Source organism: Acipenser ruthenus, chromosome 22, assembly GCF_902713425.1.
Source record: "Acipenser ruthenus chromosome 22, fAciRut3.2 maternal haplotype, whole genome shotgun sequence".
Lineage (NCBI taxonomy): Eukaryota > Metazoa > Chordata > Actinopteri > Acipenseriformes > Acipenseridae > Acipenser > Acipenser ruthenus.
The window spans coordinates 7,936,443-7,955,499 of NC_081210.1; the positions used below are offsets into that span (position 1 = coordinate 7,936,443).

At 39.0% G+C, this 19,057-nt stretch overlaps 2 protein-coding genes across 5 annotated transcripts in view; one reads left to right on the plus strand and one right to left on the minus strand.

Moving 5' to 3' along the window:
• slc5a10 (solute carrier family 5 member 10) overlaps positions 1-19,057 on the plus strand; it is a 28,728-nt gene that overhangs the window by 7,981 nt on the left and 1,690 nt on the right. Inside the window, exons 6-14 of the mRNA XM_034051655.3 lie at positions 572-677; positions 846-926; positions 2,138-2,343; positions 4,626-4,761; positions 14,303-14,410; positions 14,671-14,821; positions 14,973-15,141; positions 17,716-17,931; positions 18,548-18,653. Of these exons, the coding sequence (XP_033907546.3) occupies positions 572-677; positions 846-926; positions 2,138-2,343; positions 4,626-4,761; positions 14,303-14,410; positions 14,671-14,821; positions 14,973-15,141; positions 17,716-17,931; positions 18,548-18,653 (1,279 nt within the window). The remainder of the gene's footprint in view (positions 1-571; positions 678-845; positions 927-2,137; positions 2,344-4,625; positions 4,762-14,302; positions 14,411-14,670; positions 14,822-14,972; positions 15,142-17,715; positions 17,932-18,547; positions 18,654-19,057) is intronic.
• Positions 1,310-13,911, minus strand: LOC117431057 (protein FAM83G-like). 4 transcript variants are annotated; one of them, XM_034051652.3, is made up of 5 exons: positions 12,932-13,911; positions 12,149-12,316; positions 6,519-6,643; positions 4,895-6,176; positions 1,310-2,860 (listed from the first exon to the last, which is right to left on the minus strand). In XM_034051652.3, the coding sequence occupies exons 1-5, from the start codon at positions 13,391-13,393 to the stop codon at positions 2,498-2,500; spliced, it is 2,400 nt and encodes a 799-aa protein (XP_033907543.3). In that variant the 5' UTR covers positions 13,394-13,911; the 3' UTR covers positions 1,310-2,497. The 4 variants fall into 4 exon arrangements, with proteins under 4 accessions (XP_033907543.3, XP_033907542.3, XP_058851925.1 ...); XM_034051651.3 differs by having other exon boundaries at positions 1,310-2,863; positions 12,932-13,909; XM_058995942.1 differs by having other exon boundaries at positions 2,661-2,860; positions 4,903-6,176.

The following is a 19,057-nucleotide window of genomic DNA, read 5'->3' on the forward strand; positions in this document are numbered from 1 at the left end:
CACTTTCCCATTATCTTATTTCTAAGCAGGAAGTGATTAAAACACAGTTCTGTTTGGAAAGTAAATGCATTTGGTGAAACCTACCACTATAGAGTTGAGCACTGTGCTGATAATTGTTGCCTCTTGCTTTGGTTTTTACATTACTGCAAAGCTGACCAGCTAACTTTTAATTTTGCATGACAGTGCAAAGAGAGATTTCCATGAGAAATAGATCCCAGGCTAATTCTAAAAGACTGGAATGGAAATGTTTTTCTGACCATGTGCTTTGCTTGGGTTCATAGAAGCAGCCTGGGCAGTTTGTGTTGTGCAATTCCAGTATAGTCCCCCCCCCCCCCCCTGTATGACATAACATGCACTCCTTGTACACCACCAAATTAAAAACACAATAGAATACTACAACACCTGTACATCCCATATCATCCAATTCACAAATAGTAATAACTAAATTACTAACCAAAGCCACAAAGTCAGTCTGTTTACTCTGGCCTCTTCCTTTGGTATTACTGCTGAATCAAAGCTTACAGTTTAAGAGTGATGACACCATTCCCTTACTCGTGTTGGAACCCTGCAGACAGACCTATACTCTGGAGCCTTGTTCGTCCAGGTGTGCCTTGGGTGGAATCTCTATGTGTCCACTGTTCTTATGCTGGTGGTGACCGCTCTCTACACTATAGCAGGTAATCTCTGTTTTATTTATTTGTACAGACCAGCATTTCTTACATGTAATAACTGTGGTTCTTATGATGCACTCGAATTGACATATGAATCTGCAACCATTATTTACAAGTACCATTTTAAAAAGAAAAAAGGCAATTTGTCAATTAATCATCTTGTTTTTGCTGTAGGTGGTCTGGCCGCAGTCATTTACACTGACACTCTGCAGACCTTCATCATGATCATTGGAGCCATCATTCTCACCATTACAGGTAAAAGGGCTATCTAATTATTTGCACTGATGACACTGCTAGAGAATAAACATGATCTAATGTAACAGCATGGCTTTGACTTGAGACAATGCTGTCTGTGGATATAAATCTTGCTTGTAGAACACTTTTCACTAGATTCTCAAAGCTATTAATTCTAAATCGTCATTAACGATTGTAACATATACATCCAATAAAGTTACCAGACCAGAAATAAACAGTTCCTTATTTGTTTTAGAATTGTAAATGGTGGGTTTTTACTTTTTTTCTTTCAGACATAAATATGAGCTAATAACAATTTGGAGTAAACAGTTTTGAGAATCTGGCCCTTTGTATGAAATAGCAAATGGACAATGGTTCCAAAAAGGACAGCAGGGTAGTGCAAGTATATTCAAACAGTCTCTTTATTAGTTTGTATGTACACAGTGATGACAAAACATACCTATGGTCTTACGCAACAACCCACAGTAGTATAAGCAGTTTGTTGCCATGCATCATCATTGTTTATTACTGAGTTGCCTCTGGTGGTACCGGGGATTAGCAGCTTAACCCGGGTCACAGTGTGGTCCGGTGGTTAAAGAAAAGGGCTTGTAACCAGGAGGTCCCCGGTTCACTCACTGTGTGACCTTGAGCACAGTTGCCTTGGATAAAGGGGTCTACTGAATAAACAAATAATAATAATAATAGCAGCCACACCCTTATGCAGAGGTATAGAAAAGAACATGCATGGAGAAAGCTAGCATGCAGAAACAGCATAGCAGGTAACGCTTTGAAGAACTGTAAAACAAAATGCATCTGTATTTATATCCAAAGTCTGATGAGTTTCATGTGAGAGTGACGTAGTTCAAGACCTGACATGACCTTTCGGTTCTATAGAGCAATCAGGCTGTCAAAACTACGTCGAGAGGCAAAGAGGAGTGCAAAGCAGTACAAAAACACTGCTTAACTTAAATACAAACAGGTTAATTCAGAGAGATGACAGGCAGAAAAATAAAAACCAATAAAAATGATATGTTGGAAGTTTCTTACTGCTATGCCAGAAATACATACCATTCCCCTTTGAAGCCAAATTATCACCAGCAAGTCATGTTACAATCTTTTGCCATGATAGGTAAAGGTCTCTTCAGAACAACACATTATATGTATCAGTCCTAAAAATCATTTTTTTATTATCAGGCAACCATATAAAAAATATATCTGTCTCTCTCCGACAGCGTTTAACAAAATCGATGGCTATCAAAATCTGGAGAAAGTCTACTTGAATGCAATACCGGCAAAGATCATCCCGAACACAACATGCCACCTGCCGCGAGCCGACGCCATGCATCTGTTCAGAGACCCGGTGGCAGGCGACCTTCCCTGGACTGGCATGACCTTTGGCCTCACCATCCTTGCAACATGGTATTGGTGCACCGACCAGGCGAGTGCACAGTTAATTTACAATTAGCCTTATATTCTCCTGCACTCGTAACACCTTCGATCTACCCTGTTTAAATATCTTAAATATATACATTAGAACAACGCATCAGTACAATGCTTTTAAAACAGTTATTCTACTTAATAACTGGTTTGTGTCAGGGGTCCAGGGGCATCCTCTTTTGTGGGATTTTGTTCCTCAGATGTTTGATCTGGGACAGTTTGGAACAGGAGACCCCGAAGGGCGTCATGGAGTTGTCTACTGACACTTTGTCCCGGGTTAGTCTGTTGGGAGAGCTGTGCCCACTGTTCGATTTGACATGGGAAAGACTGTTGGCTTTGTCCTGCCTGTACTTATGCCCTCCGATGACAGGTGCTGACGTCTTGGTGGTCCGGTGGTGGCTGCCAGGCTTGGCGATCACCACCTTTATCGGGCCTCTTGCTAGCCGGTGCGTCTGGTTTTCACCGTCCGACTGGATGGTGCTGGCTGGTGATCTGGATGACGTCTGATACATCTGCTTCTGCTGTAAAACAAAATGCAATAATTAGCCTTAATTTAGCTAGCCATACCAGGGATGGACAAAAGGATCCCATTGCATAGCAGTTTGGTCCATTCCTGATTTTACTATGAGTTTAATAAAAACACACCTGAGCTTGTTATACACTGTGGCTAATCAAGCTCATAGTAAAACCTTGAATGGGTGAAACTGCTATGCAATAGGAGTCTTATTGCTATCACTGCACATACATATACACATTACAGAATAGATTATTATTTATTTGTTTATTTATTTTTTAACAGCAGGCATAGGTAAATATAGGGCAAACATGAGTGGTGTATTTGTCTCATTAATTATTATTTCACTATTGCTGTGCGTTGTCAGGCAAATGATCTCCTATACTGATCAGACAGCAGGCTCTAAATCTACATCATGTCTGTGTGCATTGGGAGATCTTGGCAAGCAATCTACAACAAGTTTAATGTACTGCAAGTCTCAACATCACACACCCTCACTGTTGCAACTATTCAAAAAAAATGAACAGTTTTTCACGCTGTCCAAACAGATGGAATTACAAACAAGATTCAGCCACTTCGAAATTCAAAATAAGCCAGTATATTATCAATCCTTCCTTCAGCTGTATGGGGGAAAAAAAGCTTATGTACTGTATTTTACTGCATGAAGTTGTATTCCTTAATTCACAGCTCTGGCACTATTGTGTTGTGTTAAGGGACTGGGTTTTCCCCTTTCTATAAAAAATACCCTTCATTTAGGTTAACTATTCAAATTTAAGGGCCATGAAAAAAAAAAGTGTATTTCCACAAATTGTGTTATTACATACAGTACACCCTCGCTATTACGCCCTTCATTATATCAAACCTTTGGCTAAAACAAACCTGGCCCCTGGACCCCAAATAAATAATATAAACACTCACTGTCAACATTCTGGTCTGTACGCAAGGGATGTCACCTTCGCAGTGAAGTTAACTCTTTTGTCTTAATGAAAAGCGCGTGCTGTGTAACTATGCCTCCCAAACGAAAATGATTTCATTTTGCAACAAAGCTGGAAACTATATTGAGCGTTTGAAAAAATTAGTAATGCAGGCATATCTCTGTCGTGAATATAGGTTGTCAAAAAGCACTCTGTTTTTTGGCTTGTTCAGCAACCATGCAGCAAAGCAAAATAGATTAAAGGAAAAACAACAACAAAAACTTGAGGATCTGATTTAACTTTTCACGTCTGGTTGATTTGGAATAAAAGCTCAGTTTGGGATTCTTGCATGTTGAATTAAAGTTTGGTGCATTTTGAAACGATTCATGGCAGATTGATTTTGAATAAAAGTTCAGCTTCTATTTGGGATTTTTGCTATTTGTACTGTGTTTTAATTCTTTAACGAATAGGATAAAGCAAAGGCAGAATACTGCCTACATGAAACAAACAGGTACATGTAATTCTCATTCATTAACTTACTCCAACAGTTTATTGTTAATTTTGATTGGCCTTTTGCTATAACGAACCCCTCGATATAACGAACGAAAAGCTTGGACCCCAACAGGTTTGTTATAGTGAGGGTGTACTGTAATTTGTGGACCTTACTAAATTTAAAAAGTAATGTCTTTACAACACAACGGAATACAGGCCCAAAGTGCCTTGATGTTTTCATGCAGTATTTATTTGTGCTGTGTCAGCATTACTTAATTTTGAGATCCATAAACTACTGTGATTCTAGCGTGATCATTAGGAGATCACTGTCTGTGATGACAAGGCTCTTTCTCTTGCTTGCAGGTCATTGTGCAAAGGTCCCTATCAGCCAAGAACCTGAGTCACGCGAAAGGTGGATCTATTCTGGCCAGTTATCTCAAGATGCTACCCATGATCTTAATAATCCTGCCAGGGATGATAAGCCGAGCACTCTATCCAGGTAAAATATTTTTCTACTGTAATAGTGGATTTTTTCTGGAACCAATTGCAATAATACCCTTTCTTAACTAAACTATAGTTTCCCCAGCCTAACCTTGTTTTAATTTAAAAAACTGTAAAGATTAAAATCTCACCTTCCTACCGTAATACAGACGATCATTTACAGGGAGTTTCTGTCTTTTCTCCAAGCCCTTTATGTCCTCTAATGCTTTGCTGGTTCGTTCCTGGTTATCGTCCAACTTCTTTTGGGACTCGGGCCGTAAGTCCACCAGAGACTGTGAGAACCTAGCCATGCGGTGTGTAGCCTCTGGGTCATGATGACTCACACCATTGAGGATATGCTCATGCTTGGTTCCCTGGAGCCCACTGTCGGAGTCATTGTATTCAAAACATTCCTCGGATGCTGAAGAAGTACTTGATTCGTCGTTGACAAATTCACTGGAGTTAATGTCATCACCACTGCTCTCTTCCACTTCCCCCTCCTCCTCTTCTGTATGAGCTTCAATACTGTCCACTGTACAGACTGCCACATCAAGTTCAGTTTCTGATTCTTGCTGTTCTTCTGTTTTTGGCCTGGCTGAATTGTGAGGTTTGTTAGAAACCTCTGCAATATCTAGATTTTCATTTGAAGCAGTGGAACTACTGTTTAATACTAAATGAACAGTTCTGGGTTTAGGAACTGGTGGGGTCGGCTTGCCCAAGGATTTTTTTGGTTGTTCATTTGCTAAAGGCTTGTGTTCAGTTTTTGGTGCACGCACGACATCGTTCTTTTTCACTTTAGCACTGCTTCCAGGCTCCGGGACCTTGGCGGAATCCTTGGCTGCCTTTTCTGTTTTCTGAGGAGCGGGTTGATCCTGGGTGTCTGGGTGTTGCGCTGGAGTAAAAGGTTCTTTGAATCGTATTGCTTGTGAAGTTTTAAAAAGCTCTGACCTCATCAGGTGAGCCTGATTGGGTTTCTTCGAGTCTCTAATGTTAATAAAGCCAATGACGTCGCTTGGGGGATCAGGCTCTGGCCATGTTGGTACATAATTAATCATGTAGGCCCGTTCAAGGTAAAGAAGTCCCGGGTGGACTGACGGGAGTTCCTGTTTGACCTCGACCGGTCCCGGAACTGCTTTGGCTTTGTCGCTGTTCTTTCCGGAAGATGTTTTAGAGGCAGTCTCCTGGTTACCAGCCATTAGAATGGTATATTTGGGGTTTATCATCTTTCGTGCTACTTCGGCGGATTGGACGGGTGGCGGGGCTGCCTGTGGGACAGGTTGAGGCTCTGGTTCTTCCAACAGCTTAATAGTATTCAAGTTAACTTCTTTGGAGTTCAAGTAGAGATCTCGGAACTGCTTATCGAAAGTGTCCACAGCCTGTCCTGTAAGGACCGTGATAAGGTTTCTGTCCATTCTGGATGCAGTCCACGTAAAGCTTAACAAAAGTATAAAACAAGATTAAATGATTTAAATTGAAAACAATGTTTTTTTTATTATTATTATTTTTGGTAATTATTGGAATAACAATAATCAATACAGAAGAATCAATAAATAGAAAAAAATGCCATCTTCAGTATTAGAACACTGAAGGTGGTTTTGTCTAAAAGTTTGTTTGGTATTTCTCTTTTGAGGCAACATAACTTGCTGATAATAAATCAATTATTGTATTTTGGAAAGATGGATGTCTTTTTAAGTAACTATTACTGCTGCTAACACTGCAGCAAGACAGACAAAGCACACTAAAACACAATGAAATCAATATTACTGCATTCGCTACCTGTACGAGCCTGACACAGCCCGGTCTCCATCGACAAACATGAACTTCTGGCTCATTAAGCCTCGGATCTTCAACGATGAACGCGTGTAAAACTCTGTCCCGCCAATACTGCGCACTCTCAAGTTCTGGAAAACAAACAAAACAGGAATTATACTATTAGGCCTATATTTTTTCTTTTTGAAAAAATGTAAAAGAAAGGTGCAGGACTGGTTCATAAACTGAGTTCAACAGGTTAGGGGGAATGTTTTGTATACCAACCCATTCCTGATTTACCACGCCCTGCAAGTGCGGATTCAATTCCTAAGCACCCAAATACAACTGTCAAAGCTTGTGATGTACAGTAATTGACAAGGTTATGATTAGCAGTTCAAATCTGCAGATAACAAAATTCATCTGAAATCTCTTAATTTGCAGACTCCCGCGGAATTTAGTCTTCCACAGGTTCGCCATATTCTGGAGCTTGATACATTAAATATATTAATACATTAAACTGGAAGCATTAACCCATAAATTGTTTGACATGATTACGTTTACTTGATTTACATTTTTCTAAGCCATTATTAATACAAATTATAAACACATGCTACTCGAAATTGCTGCCATGTTTTACATATTTTCCCACCGATTAGGATGGCCTCTAGTTCTGATCATAAGGAACACAGAAAAAAAACCTTTCAAAATCCGTGACAAACTCATAGCAGAAATTTCTCGGAAACTTGACATAAAACAGAATTGTTATTAATATTGAAAGCAATATTTAAGACTAGCTGATAATGTTTTTTCTTTAGTTTTGTGTAGTAGATCACTTGAAGGCCATTGACTTTGGGTTTGATTGTGACATCAGACATGTTTAATTAATTTGTTTCTATAGCCTGTCCAATAGATGCTGATTGAGTTCCCAACAACTTCAGTCACATGATCACAATGGTACACAATATAGTGGCATCATGACGTAACGTGATATAAAAATAAACCCTAAATAGCTACCATCCCATCCTTCTTCCTTTGTAAGGAAAGCCTAGCTTTGTTTGTCCTTTTATTCAAGTGTAACGTGTATTTTCCTAGGGTACTAGGTAGTATTTAACCCCACTGGAAACAGCGATTTTACTAGGATTTACCGAAATAAACTCTGTAATTACCCAGTTTAAAAGAAGGACAGTCGTTAATTATACTGTGGTACTGATACATTTGTTATCTGTATCAGATTTACGTAATCATTAGATTGATAGGTTTCCAGTTTTCCAAAAAGTTACAGAAAGTATTTCACATTTAAGAAATCATAAATTTTACTGCTAGCTATGCTCTGCTTGTTCCATGAAAAACCAAACAAAGCAAACTAACTAAATATGAATTTACCTAAAAAAAACACAAATAAATCAGTCAATTAACTGAAACGTCTATAACTATTAATTACTGGAATGATCAGAGCATAGGGTATTCTAACTGCAATTCATTGCATTTAGGAGAAAAAGACATAACCCAGGAAAGTATTGAATATAGTAATACCACTGGGTCAAAATCTTTCCTATTCTAACCATGCTAAAATAATCTGCTTGTAAGAATCAAGCAATCCACTTACTAGAAACATTTCGGGGCAAACTGACTGCATGTAATACGACACTGCATCAAGTTCAATGACGTGTACAACCAATAAAGCTGTTTTTTAATTTGAATTTGATCACATCTCGCATGATTAGGCACGTGCGCAGCATGTATACAGTATAATCCCTGGTCCGCAACGACTCCCAGTAGAAAAAAAGCAAGTCGTGCAGCTTATGTGTGTCGACATGGCAGGAAAAAGAAAGACGCGTGACTGCATTGTACAGGTATTTTTTGTGTTCTCTGTTAGTGAAAATCTGTTTTAATAAAGTTAATGCACATTAATTGAATACATACTGAGTACAGCACTGTTACTGTGTGATATGCATGTAGAGGGAGGGGGGTTGCGTAGCGCGGCGATGGGGGGAGATTGCAGAGCTTTGCAGCTCCACTTAGTGAAAAATTGAGATTTGCATAAAAAAAGCAAGCTACAGTTGCTTAAATGCAGTGGTAGTCCTGACAGTAAAATACTGTACTGTAATGTCATTTTAATTCAAAGGCCATTACATGTAACAGCACACGGCAGTTAAATTAGGCACATATCGGTTAAGAATCAATCGTTTATAAGAATCAAATCATCTGGGATGGATGTGATTCTTATAAACGGAGTGCACTGTGTGTATATATATATATATAATATCATCCAAAAATACAGCCTAACATGTAGTGAGCAGCAACGCCACAGTGCGCGTCGGTCTTCCAATTAAAGCTACAGCACCACATTAGCTACGCAGTACACAACAGAGTACCATCATTTTTGCTGTATTCAGAATAAAATAACACATCAAGTAGCAACCAAAATATTCTACATTTGTTTAACTCTAACAAATAAAACATTAATAAAATAATCTGAATAGTGCAACAATTCTACATTGTTGGAATGTATTCTCTATTGTTCTGGCCAGGTTACAATATTTCAATCAATTAATCAACGCATTTTTATATAGCGCCTTTCATGGCAATGCCATCCCAAAGCACTCTACAGGAAAAATAAATAAAAAAAATATGAAGTACAATGTCATCAATCAAATAGAAATGTGATTAAACATTACAAAATTATTTATATTAGAAAAACTAATGAAATCCCTATCATCAAAAGCTAGGAAAAACAATATTTTTACAATATTCTTAAGAAATAGAAATACATTATTTCATAATTATTATTTGTATTTCATACAAAAAAAACACATTAACGAAACTGTACAGCTCTGCTGTGTGCCTGCATGTTCTATTCGCCATGCACACAGTGCTATGCAGTGATTGTCATGTGACTATATGCAATCTAGGCTGGAAATTTAAATGCTACACTGTAAACAAGAAAACGGATGTCTCTAAAAAAGCTAAAAATGCGTCTGCAGCAGATCACGTAAAGCAGTATCCAGCAGGAGTTTTACACAGCGATGGAGGTACGCTCTTCTGTACGTCCTGCAATGTTACTGTAGATCACTACCGAGAATCAGCTGTTGACAGGCATATGGAAAACTAAAATGCAGTATGTAATTCAATATGTTAACATAACATTATTCAGCAAGTTTCATTCAACTTTATGAAACAAAATTCGTTAATTCTTTAGCGTGATGCAAAACTTTTGGCCATAGCTGTATAATGCATAGTGAACTGCACATACAGGTAGACATGTAACTCAAGAGGTTTCAAATCTCAGAGATGGAATTACAAGCTTCTATGTTCAGTATGTGACATGTCTGTTTTACCCTTCTCTCCCCAGAGTAAACTAATGCACCGCCATTGCTTACATAAGTACCATAGAGATAACGACTGCTGTTTGCTAAAGTCAAGCAATTCTCATTGCAATCCCAGTAAATCCTATCGAATGGAAGACGCAATTTCATTAAAATCCATGAAGTCTAAAGCAAAAGGCATTGCTGTCTTTTTTTTCTATGCTGCCAAACTTTCAATTTGTGTTCCCTTTGGTTACCCCCAGCTAAGATGCTAAAGTCAACTCTATTTTACAGAAATCTGTAAAAACAGGACTGTTTTAACACAAAGCAGAGCCACCAGCCATGAAACAAAATCCACAAGGGCCTAAAGGACACTGAAGATTTAGCGAAGTCATGGCAGCAAGTCCTGTTGACTCAGGCACTTTATGAAATACACATGAACATGAGAGAAACTTGTTTGATTATCCTGCCCGTAAAAACAGCACCACTGTGTGGTTTTGAAAGCTTGTACTTCAGAACAAGTGCCAGTATACTTTGTTCAAAGGTATTAAAGAATCTGCTATTGTCAACTGAACCTTAGCTTGCCATTCTTTACATTTATCTTGAGGATAAACCAGGTGGTTACCATGGGTGCACATTAAAATACACACTAGTCCTTTCTGAACTACTGGTACTTACACCTGCTTTGTATGCAATGATTTGCAAGCAACCACTTTTTAGGAATCCAATATTTACTGTTATTTCAATATGTGATAAAGACCCAATGAAGTCTATCTTTCTTTTACATTCTTTCTTGCACAGAAAAAAAAAACAATTTGAATCTAGCTGTTAAAAAAGACAGGTACTGATCCATCTAAAAAAAAAAAAAAAACTTCAGAATATGAAACCTTTAATCTGATTCTTGCTGAGGGTTCATCAGATTACATTTGCACATATGAATGAGAAAAACTTCTAGGTTCATTCACGCTAGCTAATTACCCAGATAATACCCCCCATTACATTACTAAGGGGTGAAACCAGGTTTCTTGTATCTTCACTTTCACGTCAACTCAATTAACTTGGGGACTGAGCTGAGAAGAAAGCAAGAGGCTTTACCTGTTTCAGATACCCTGGGAAAGGATGATTTGCAGAAGAGGCTGTGGAAGTTTTGCTTAAGCCTTAGTTTCTGCTATTTGCAAGGCTTAACAATTACCAAAATGGTATGTCTTAGCTATAAGTAAATAAGGATATAAAGGGCTCCCGAGTGGCGCATCCAGTAAAGGCGCTCCTCGCAGGATGTGCCCTATAGCCTGGAGATCGCTGGTTCGAATCCAGGCTATGTCACAGCTGACCGTGACCGAGAGTTCCTAGGGGGCGGCGCACAATTGGCTGAGCGCTGCCCGGGTAGGGAGGGCTTAGGTCGGCAGGGGAATCCACGGCTCACCGCGCATCAGCGACCCCTGTGGCCGATAGGGCGCCTGTGGCTCTGCAGCGGAGCCGCCAGATCTGTGTTGTCCTCCGGCACTATAGGTCTGGTAGCATGAGTAACCTATTCACGCTACCGAATTCATTTGTAATCATCACATTTAGCTAGTGAATCACGTAGTTTCAATGCATGTTGATCTCACAATATTTAGGCAGAGTGGCTAGGGTAGAGGGTGGCCAAGGTTGGCCCTTCCAGTCCGGATCTTTGTTCCAACTCTGTTCTAAATAGTTTAATTAAACCTCTATCCAGACCCTGAAGTTCTCTATTACCTCATTTTACCTGTTAACCTGGAATGGACTCCAGGACTGGGATTGTCCACCCCTGGGCTAGAGTATGTAATGGTTAATAGTGAAGCTGTAGTTTAAATTGTTTATCTGCTAGAGGCAACTAACACCGGGATAAGTACAAAGACATGGGCATGGACTTTATAGAAAAAAAACAGATAATGAAACAGCTACTGCTGGGAACTTACAGGGACAGAGAGAATCATTTATTTCTGAGAAGCAGTGTTTTCACCATATGCAATAAAGGAATGTCTGGTATGTGGATCCAAATGGCAGCTTTTTTGCAGTGTGGTTAGCGTGGCTATGATACGACTGACTGGGCCTCCTTTTGAAAATGCAGGCCTTTTACAGCTCGTTTGTCCTGGCTTTTACATACACAGAACAAAATCACGGGAATCACTTATTCACAGGAAATGTGTCTAACATGTACTGCTGTGCTGAGGTTAAAAAGAACTATGTTTTCCTCACACTAGTAGGTTATTGCTTCTAGCTTTGTTTTTTTTTTAACCATTTGTTTTCCCTGCTGTTTGGGCTGCTTGTTAGAGAGCAGTGTATTGCATTGCACTTCAGGCTTCTGAATAAGGAATGTTCCATTTCACTGACCTTCAGGTGGCCTGCATGCATCCCTGCCTTCTGGCACATGTGCAGGAAATGATGAACATTAGTCTCTTCCAGTATGATGTAGACTGCTACTTTTTTCTTGAAACCTGCATCCAGCATATCTTTAAAAATATCAACATCTGTGAAAAGGTCCATGACTACTGCTATCACCTGGGGAAAGCATAAACAAAAAGTCTTCTTGAAAAAACTTTAGGTGCAAAACTACTAGTATTTTAATTACAGCACTGTGCATCTGCAAGGGTGATTTTTGTTTGTTTGTTCTGCTGACAGACAGGTAAAAAAATGCTTTACTCCAACTTTGAATTATGACTCATACTTGAGCTATGCATTCTTGAGTATTATTAACATGAAATTATTGTAACTTTACTGTAAGAATCATACACCAAAATACTATACAAGCATAAAAATACAGTACTTCTTTTTTGTAAGTGAACACCAGACAAACTAAAAGTTACAACCACTCTGTTGCAACAAGTTATCGGGTGTTACATTTAAAAATTAACAGTAACTTAAAAATATATATTTTTCTATGTATACTGTGTCTCAGTAAACCGAAGTCGCTTCTGATCAGAATTATTTATTTAACTTAACTAAAGTAAACTATGCCAGAATAATAATGTTAGAATATGATAAACAGTTTTGTACAAAAACGCATAGACACTACGCTATATAACGTTTCTTAAATTCAGATAAAAAATAAAATGAGTCTTTAACAAATACAATCCATGTTTGTTTTTTTTTTTTGTTTTTTTTAAACAAACAAACCTTCTGTGCCTGAACGATTATTTTCCTGACTATTTCTTTGATGTGCGTCTGTCCCTCCATGGGTGGCTGTGTATAAACATTCGCTCTGGTCACCCCTCTGTAGGACGCGCTGTCCGGCCATCCCCTATCCAGTTTTGGGATGGAAATGTCAGAATTGTCCGGCCAGTATTGCAGGGACACGGCTTGGCTCTCCTCATCGCCGCTTTCATGGTCTCCTTTGACATTTTCAGAGCCTGGCTGGTAAATCTCCACCACCTTGCAAATCCGTTCAAGCTCTGGTTCTGATAAAAAGTCCCGAATATTGTGCTTCTTAATAACTTCTTGGAAAGCGTCGGGTCCACTTGACAACAAAGCTTCGACAGCTAGCCTCTGTTCCTCGCTGTAGTAAAACTCGGGCTTAGATTCGTTTAACCGCCAGTTTACATGGTTATCATCCAAACACTGGAGCTGAGACAAAGCCATTTTTAAAGTCTGTAACTAAAACTTGGAAGATTCTGTAAGTAACGACAATAGAAAATCCTATTTAGTAAAATCCAGATGTTTCCCACAGAGCCTAGATTTAATATATATGTATATATTTGCAATTACTATATGTATAAAAAATAAATAAACAAATAAAAACCTTCAGACTGACTGGTTTCATGTACTTGTATTTTTTAGTCGTGTTGTTATATAAGAAAATACACGTTTTCTCTCCAATCTTTCATATTCAACTGGTAATACCAGAGTTTCCCTTGTTATAATTATAATTCAACAATTATTATTTTTTTTTTTTGGTTTTCCCAGTTCCAAAGCGAGCATGTAATCGTCGGTCTTTCCAGTATGATTCAGTAAACTTGCCTCTCACTCACACTAGTGGGCTTGCTGATGTGGACAGGTATGCAAGACAGCCTCGGAGTTGCTGGTCCCTCCTGCTGCCTCGCCCTAATCACATGACTGCAAAGAAATGTCCTATGTTCTGACTCGGCGCGGCGCCTACGGGCATTCAAACGCAAGCGGCTTATTCATTACCTCATCATGCTTAATTATTATTATTATTATTATTATTATTATTATTATTATTATTATTATTATTATTTATCTAAAATGTAGGACAAAATGTAGAACTGCTTGTTTAATAGTCATTTGAGGCACTACTGAAAATAAACAGCTATGTAAGCACATAGTATGCCCTGGAACATAGAGGGACTGGCAAACATCCCACAGTCTGCAATAAATGAATGCTGACTCTGGAAGCAGAGTTAAATATACAGCTGTATTAGACCATCATATTTTTTAGAATGTATCTTTAACAACTGTAAAAAACAATAATTATTTCTGCTGTATTTTTATTTTTATTTTTTACAGACACATTCTTTCCTGTAATTTCAGATTCGGTTGCCTGTGTTGATCCTGAGGAGTGTGTCAAGGTGTGCGGTGCAGAAGTGGGATGCTCCAACATTGCTTTCCCAAAGTTGGTTATTGAACTCATGCCTAGTGGTAAAAAAACTAGTATTTCTGTCCCCTGTAAACATTGAATGGTACACTAATGTACACCTCTCTCCCCACCCCATCTCCACTCACTGTAAATTTTCCATAAGTGGACATGACCAATTTTTATCACCAGACTTGTTTATCACGTTGAGCTAAAGTGCTTCCCTCCACACACACTCTTAAAGGTCCTTTCTTGCACACACTCACTTCTTGTCTCTCTCCCACCATCGGCCCCCTTACTCACTATCTCCCTCTGCTCTGTTCAGGCCTACGTGGTCTCATGATCGCTGTGATGATGGCGGCCCTCATGTCCTCCCTCACGTCCATCTTTAACAGCAGCAGCACGCTCTTCACCATTGACATCTGGAAGAAGTACCGCAAGAACGCCAGCGAGCGGGAGCTGTTGCTCGTCGGGAGGTCAGTTCAGGCACAGCTCACAACATGATCGCCAGGCCCTGAAAAAATTATTTTATTTTTAAAGTTTGTTTTACCTGATGGGTCCATGAAATCTAAAATCATTTATCTGTAGTCTGACATTTAGCCTGAGACTTGTGCATTTCTTTTGTAGGATAGTCACAGTGATCCTGATTGTTGTCAGTGTGGTGTGGATCCCAATCTTGCAGTCCGCCAACAGCGGCCAGCTCTTTGTCTATATCCAGTCTGTGACCAGCTACCTCGCCCCTCCTGTCACTGCAGTGTTTGTTCTTGCTATTTTCTGGAAGAGAACGAACGAATCAGTAAGGCTCTTTTTGACATATATTTTTTATAAATTGCAAACATGCACAAACCTTTACTGCAGTACTACTGTAGTGCCTTGGGCATTATAACTTTGCAGAAGTTACACTTCTGTGCAATACTGTAATATACAGGAAGTTATTGTAAGTATACTGCATACTCACTGCATTATATTTTTGTTAGTGAAGATGATAAACAAGGTGATAAATGCAGAACGCATGACGAAGTGTACAAGTACACTTAGTTACAGCTAATACATTATTTGTCGTTTGTGTTTTTAACATGAAGGTGTGTTGCTTCCACTTGAACAGATGGAGTCATTGAGCAGTAGTGCCAGTGAATTGCAGGCTCTGCTTGAGTCTTTGTGTTGTTTGTTGATTGAAACTGTACCATATCCTGTTAACACTGGATAACAGGATTCGGGATCCAGATGACAGTGAATGACTGAGAGAATGCACTGTATGCAATAAACTGTATGCACCACCATATATATTGATATTGGATAAACAATAAAAGGAGAGGTGAAAAAGCAGCTATACCATATTGATTTGATAAATGTAATCTAGTGTTCAACATAAGTCTGCCCATTATGTCATCCGCACAGTTCCAGGCTTTCATTGAAGCAAGGGAATCTGTACTTGCTTCCAGTAGTATACTCTGAATACTCAACCAGCAGTAAGACTCTATGTAAACAGTGCTGTCTAACTTGATCATTTTGCAGATTTTCAAGTTAGCTATAACATTTCATAAGTAACTTGAACTCTGCAACTTTTAGGAGCTGAGAACAATTAAAAAGGTCTAATTAAGCAAATTATTAGTTCAATTAAGGGGCTAGTTAAGTAATTGAGAGCTCCGTTGGAATGAAAACCAGAAGACACATGGGGGTCCCCAGGACCAGGGTTGGGAAGCCTGGACCTAGAACAAACATTTCCTGGTCCTTTTATAGCATGTGGCCAGGGTTAATTGACAATCAATAGATCAATCAACACCTGGCCACATTCCACACTTTCCCAATCAAACATTCCACACTTTTCAATGAATCAATTCAACATTTAAACAATTAAACAATTAAACATTTCCCCAAACCAATGTACAGATGGTGGCTGTGCAAAGGTGGCCATCTTGGCCCCAGGCTGTTCATTCCCTTCTGAGCCTTCATGTTTGCATTCCTATATTTGTGGGGACTTTTTACTGACTCTAACTATATTTTTATTTACTATTTCTAACTCCAGTCAGACAAAACTCCACACAGGGTGAAAGTCGACAACAAACTAAATATTTTTTTTCTTTTTTTGGAAGGCATATTTAATTCTTAAAAACGTGTTTTACAAAGTGGGGAAGTCCCCACAACGTTGTTTTTTCAGGAGTTACTATCTTTGTGGGGACATTTTCTCAAAATTTGTCCACACATTGATAGTAATACCTGCCCACACACACGCAGCCTCTGCTCTTCCACACCTTCTTATAACATTTTCTCCTCCATTACTCCCTAGTAATTTCACTGACCCCCTTTTTAAGCATTTACTTCTCGCAACCTGTAGCTGAATCAACACTGAGCTTTGGCAGGATCAGACAGAACTGCCAGAACCCAATCCAAAATGCGTGACTCAGTCAACACCTGGAAACATGCTGTTTAGATGTGGCTAGTGGTTAAATGCCAACCTTCAACCTAGCTGCCTTTTCTTGCAGTTTTACCTGAGGAAAGTATGTAATCTCTCATGCAAAATTCAGGTAGGATTTACCTAAGCTGTAAACTCCACTGTATATAAGCAAACAAATAATAAAAAAGTCAAATGTCTGTGACTTTAATTTGAGTTGAGCAGCTCTGCTTTTGCATAGAGAGATTCTTTCCAACTTCAACTTACCAAAACTAAGGTTTATTTATAAAGTAACAATTGTGTGATTTGAACCTTTTGAAAAGTAGAAATGCCCTGCATTCATAAACAATGAGAAACCTGAACCTGTACCTAAGGTTCCTCTTTAAATTAATGTACTGAAAAAGGTTGCACAAGTCTACAGATCTGAAGAGACTAAATGTATGTGCACTATATAGTAAATGTATCATGCACTTAAAACATTAATATATGTGTTTTTATATATATATATGGTCACAGCTGTAGCTACTTTAATTGTCTGTTTTTAAGTCAGAACTCTCTACCTGTGCAGCAATGTTGTGCCATGCTACTGTCTAAAAAAAACACAGCTTCAGAAAAGTTTTCAGGACAACAGAGATGGCAGTTGGCAGTGTTTGGTTCAACGTGAAGAACACTGCATGTAGCCAAACAATTACAGTGTTTCACTTTTAACATGTGTTTAAATTACATATCAACTCATTTTAATATGTTTTAGTTTCTTGTTAGCTTTACATTTTGTAAAAGCCATGCTCATGAGCATTCACAATGAGAAATAAAATAATGAACAAAAAACTAAACAAAAAAGAACATTTACCAGAATGACCAGTTAAAAACCTGTTATGAAAAAAAAAAACCCACTTCTGTTTGAAATGGCCTCTACAAATACTCAAGAATGGGCGTCATTCTGTCAGTGAGGCTGTGATGTTACTTCCTTGTTTGCAGGGTGCATTCTGGGGGCTGATGGTGGGGCTGGTGATCGGACTGACCCGGATGATCTTGGAGTTCATCTACCCTCCTCCACGGTGTGGCGTGTTTGACCCACGGCCATCTGTCCTGAGGAGTGTCCACTACCTCCACTTTGCTATCATCCTCTGTGCACTGACCGCAGGTGTTGTCGTGGTGGTCAGTCTGCTGACAGAGCCTCCCACTTCAGCACAGGTAAGGGAGACAGTCCAGAGGGAGTTACAGGAGCAGAAAGATAACTTAGACCAGTGGTTCTCAACTCTGGCCCTCCAGATTCATTCCAATCAGGTCCTGTTATTTGCCTCTTAGCAGTTAACTACATTAGAACCTGCTTGGAGTAAAAACCTGGACTGGATTGGATCTCGAGGGCCAGAGTTGAGTATCACTGACCTTGACCATTGCATGTCCTGATATCTGGAGTTGAGCATCACTGACCTAGACCATTGCAAGTCCTAATATCTCCAGGTTCTGTTGGGTGTTTGAAGGCAAGTGAAGTGACTGGGAGTATTTATAAACATATTTATTGCTTAGATCTCTAATCTAAGGGTGTCCTATTTTAACATTGCCTGCCTGTCTTTGTATTAGAATATCTGTTTATACAATCAAACAGAGAATACAGTGCTTGTTTAATGTGCATATTGCACCACAGTATCACTGCATGATGTTCTTCATTCACACAGTACCTGATTTTGCAGGTTGACCCTGTCAGACTCAAACATAAGGATTGTTCGCAGAGCACATGTTGGTATAAGCTCTTTCATTAAACAGAGTAAGACAGCTCTCCTGTTAATAACCATTTGTTTTATTTTAGATGAAAAACCTAACTTGGTGGACCCTGTCTGTAGAGAAAGCCACTCCTGAAATCCAACTGCAGAAAATATCACCGGCAAACGTACCATCGGAGCGAAGGAAAAACAGTACGTGTTGTCATTTTATTTACTAGAGTTGGGCTGGAAATTCAGAGTGGACTAAACCAAGATGAAATCCCAATTGAAGACACTGCCGAAATATGGAATATTAAAGGGTACATAAGGACCTTTTTATTTTACTGTGTTACTGTGATGGGGTGCTAGCTCGCCCCTATAATTTGTGTTGTTGTTATTGTTATTTTTACTGTTTTCATTATGTTTATTATTCTTGTTTGGTTTGGATCGGCATGGAGGGGGTTAAATTCCTCCCTGTGAAAAATACATGTGAGAATGTGGCTGGAGCCTTAAGTGCTTAATTGTTAATTATTGGTTAATTGGGCTCCAGCCACAGACTATAAAAGACAGCTGAAACCCTTTTGTTAGGAGAGGATGATTTGGAGTGGTTTTGTTCA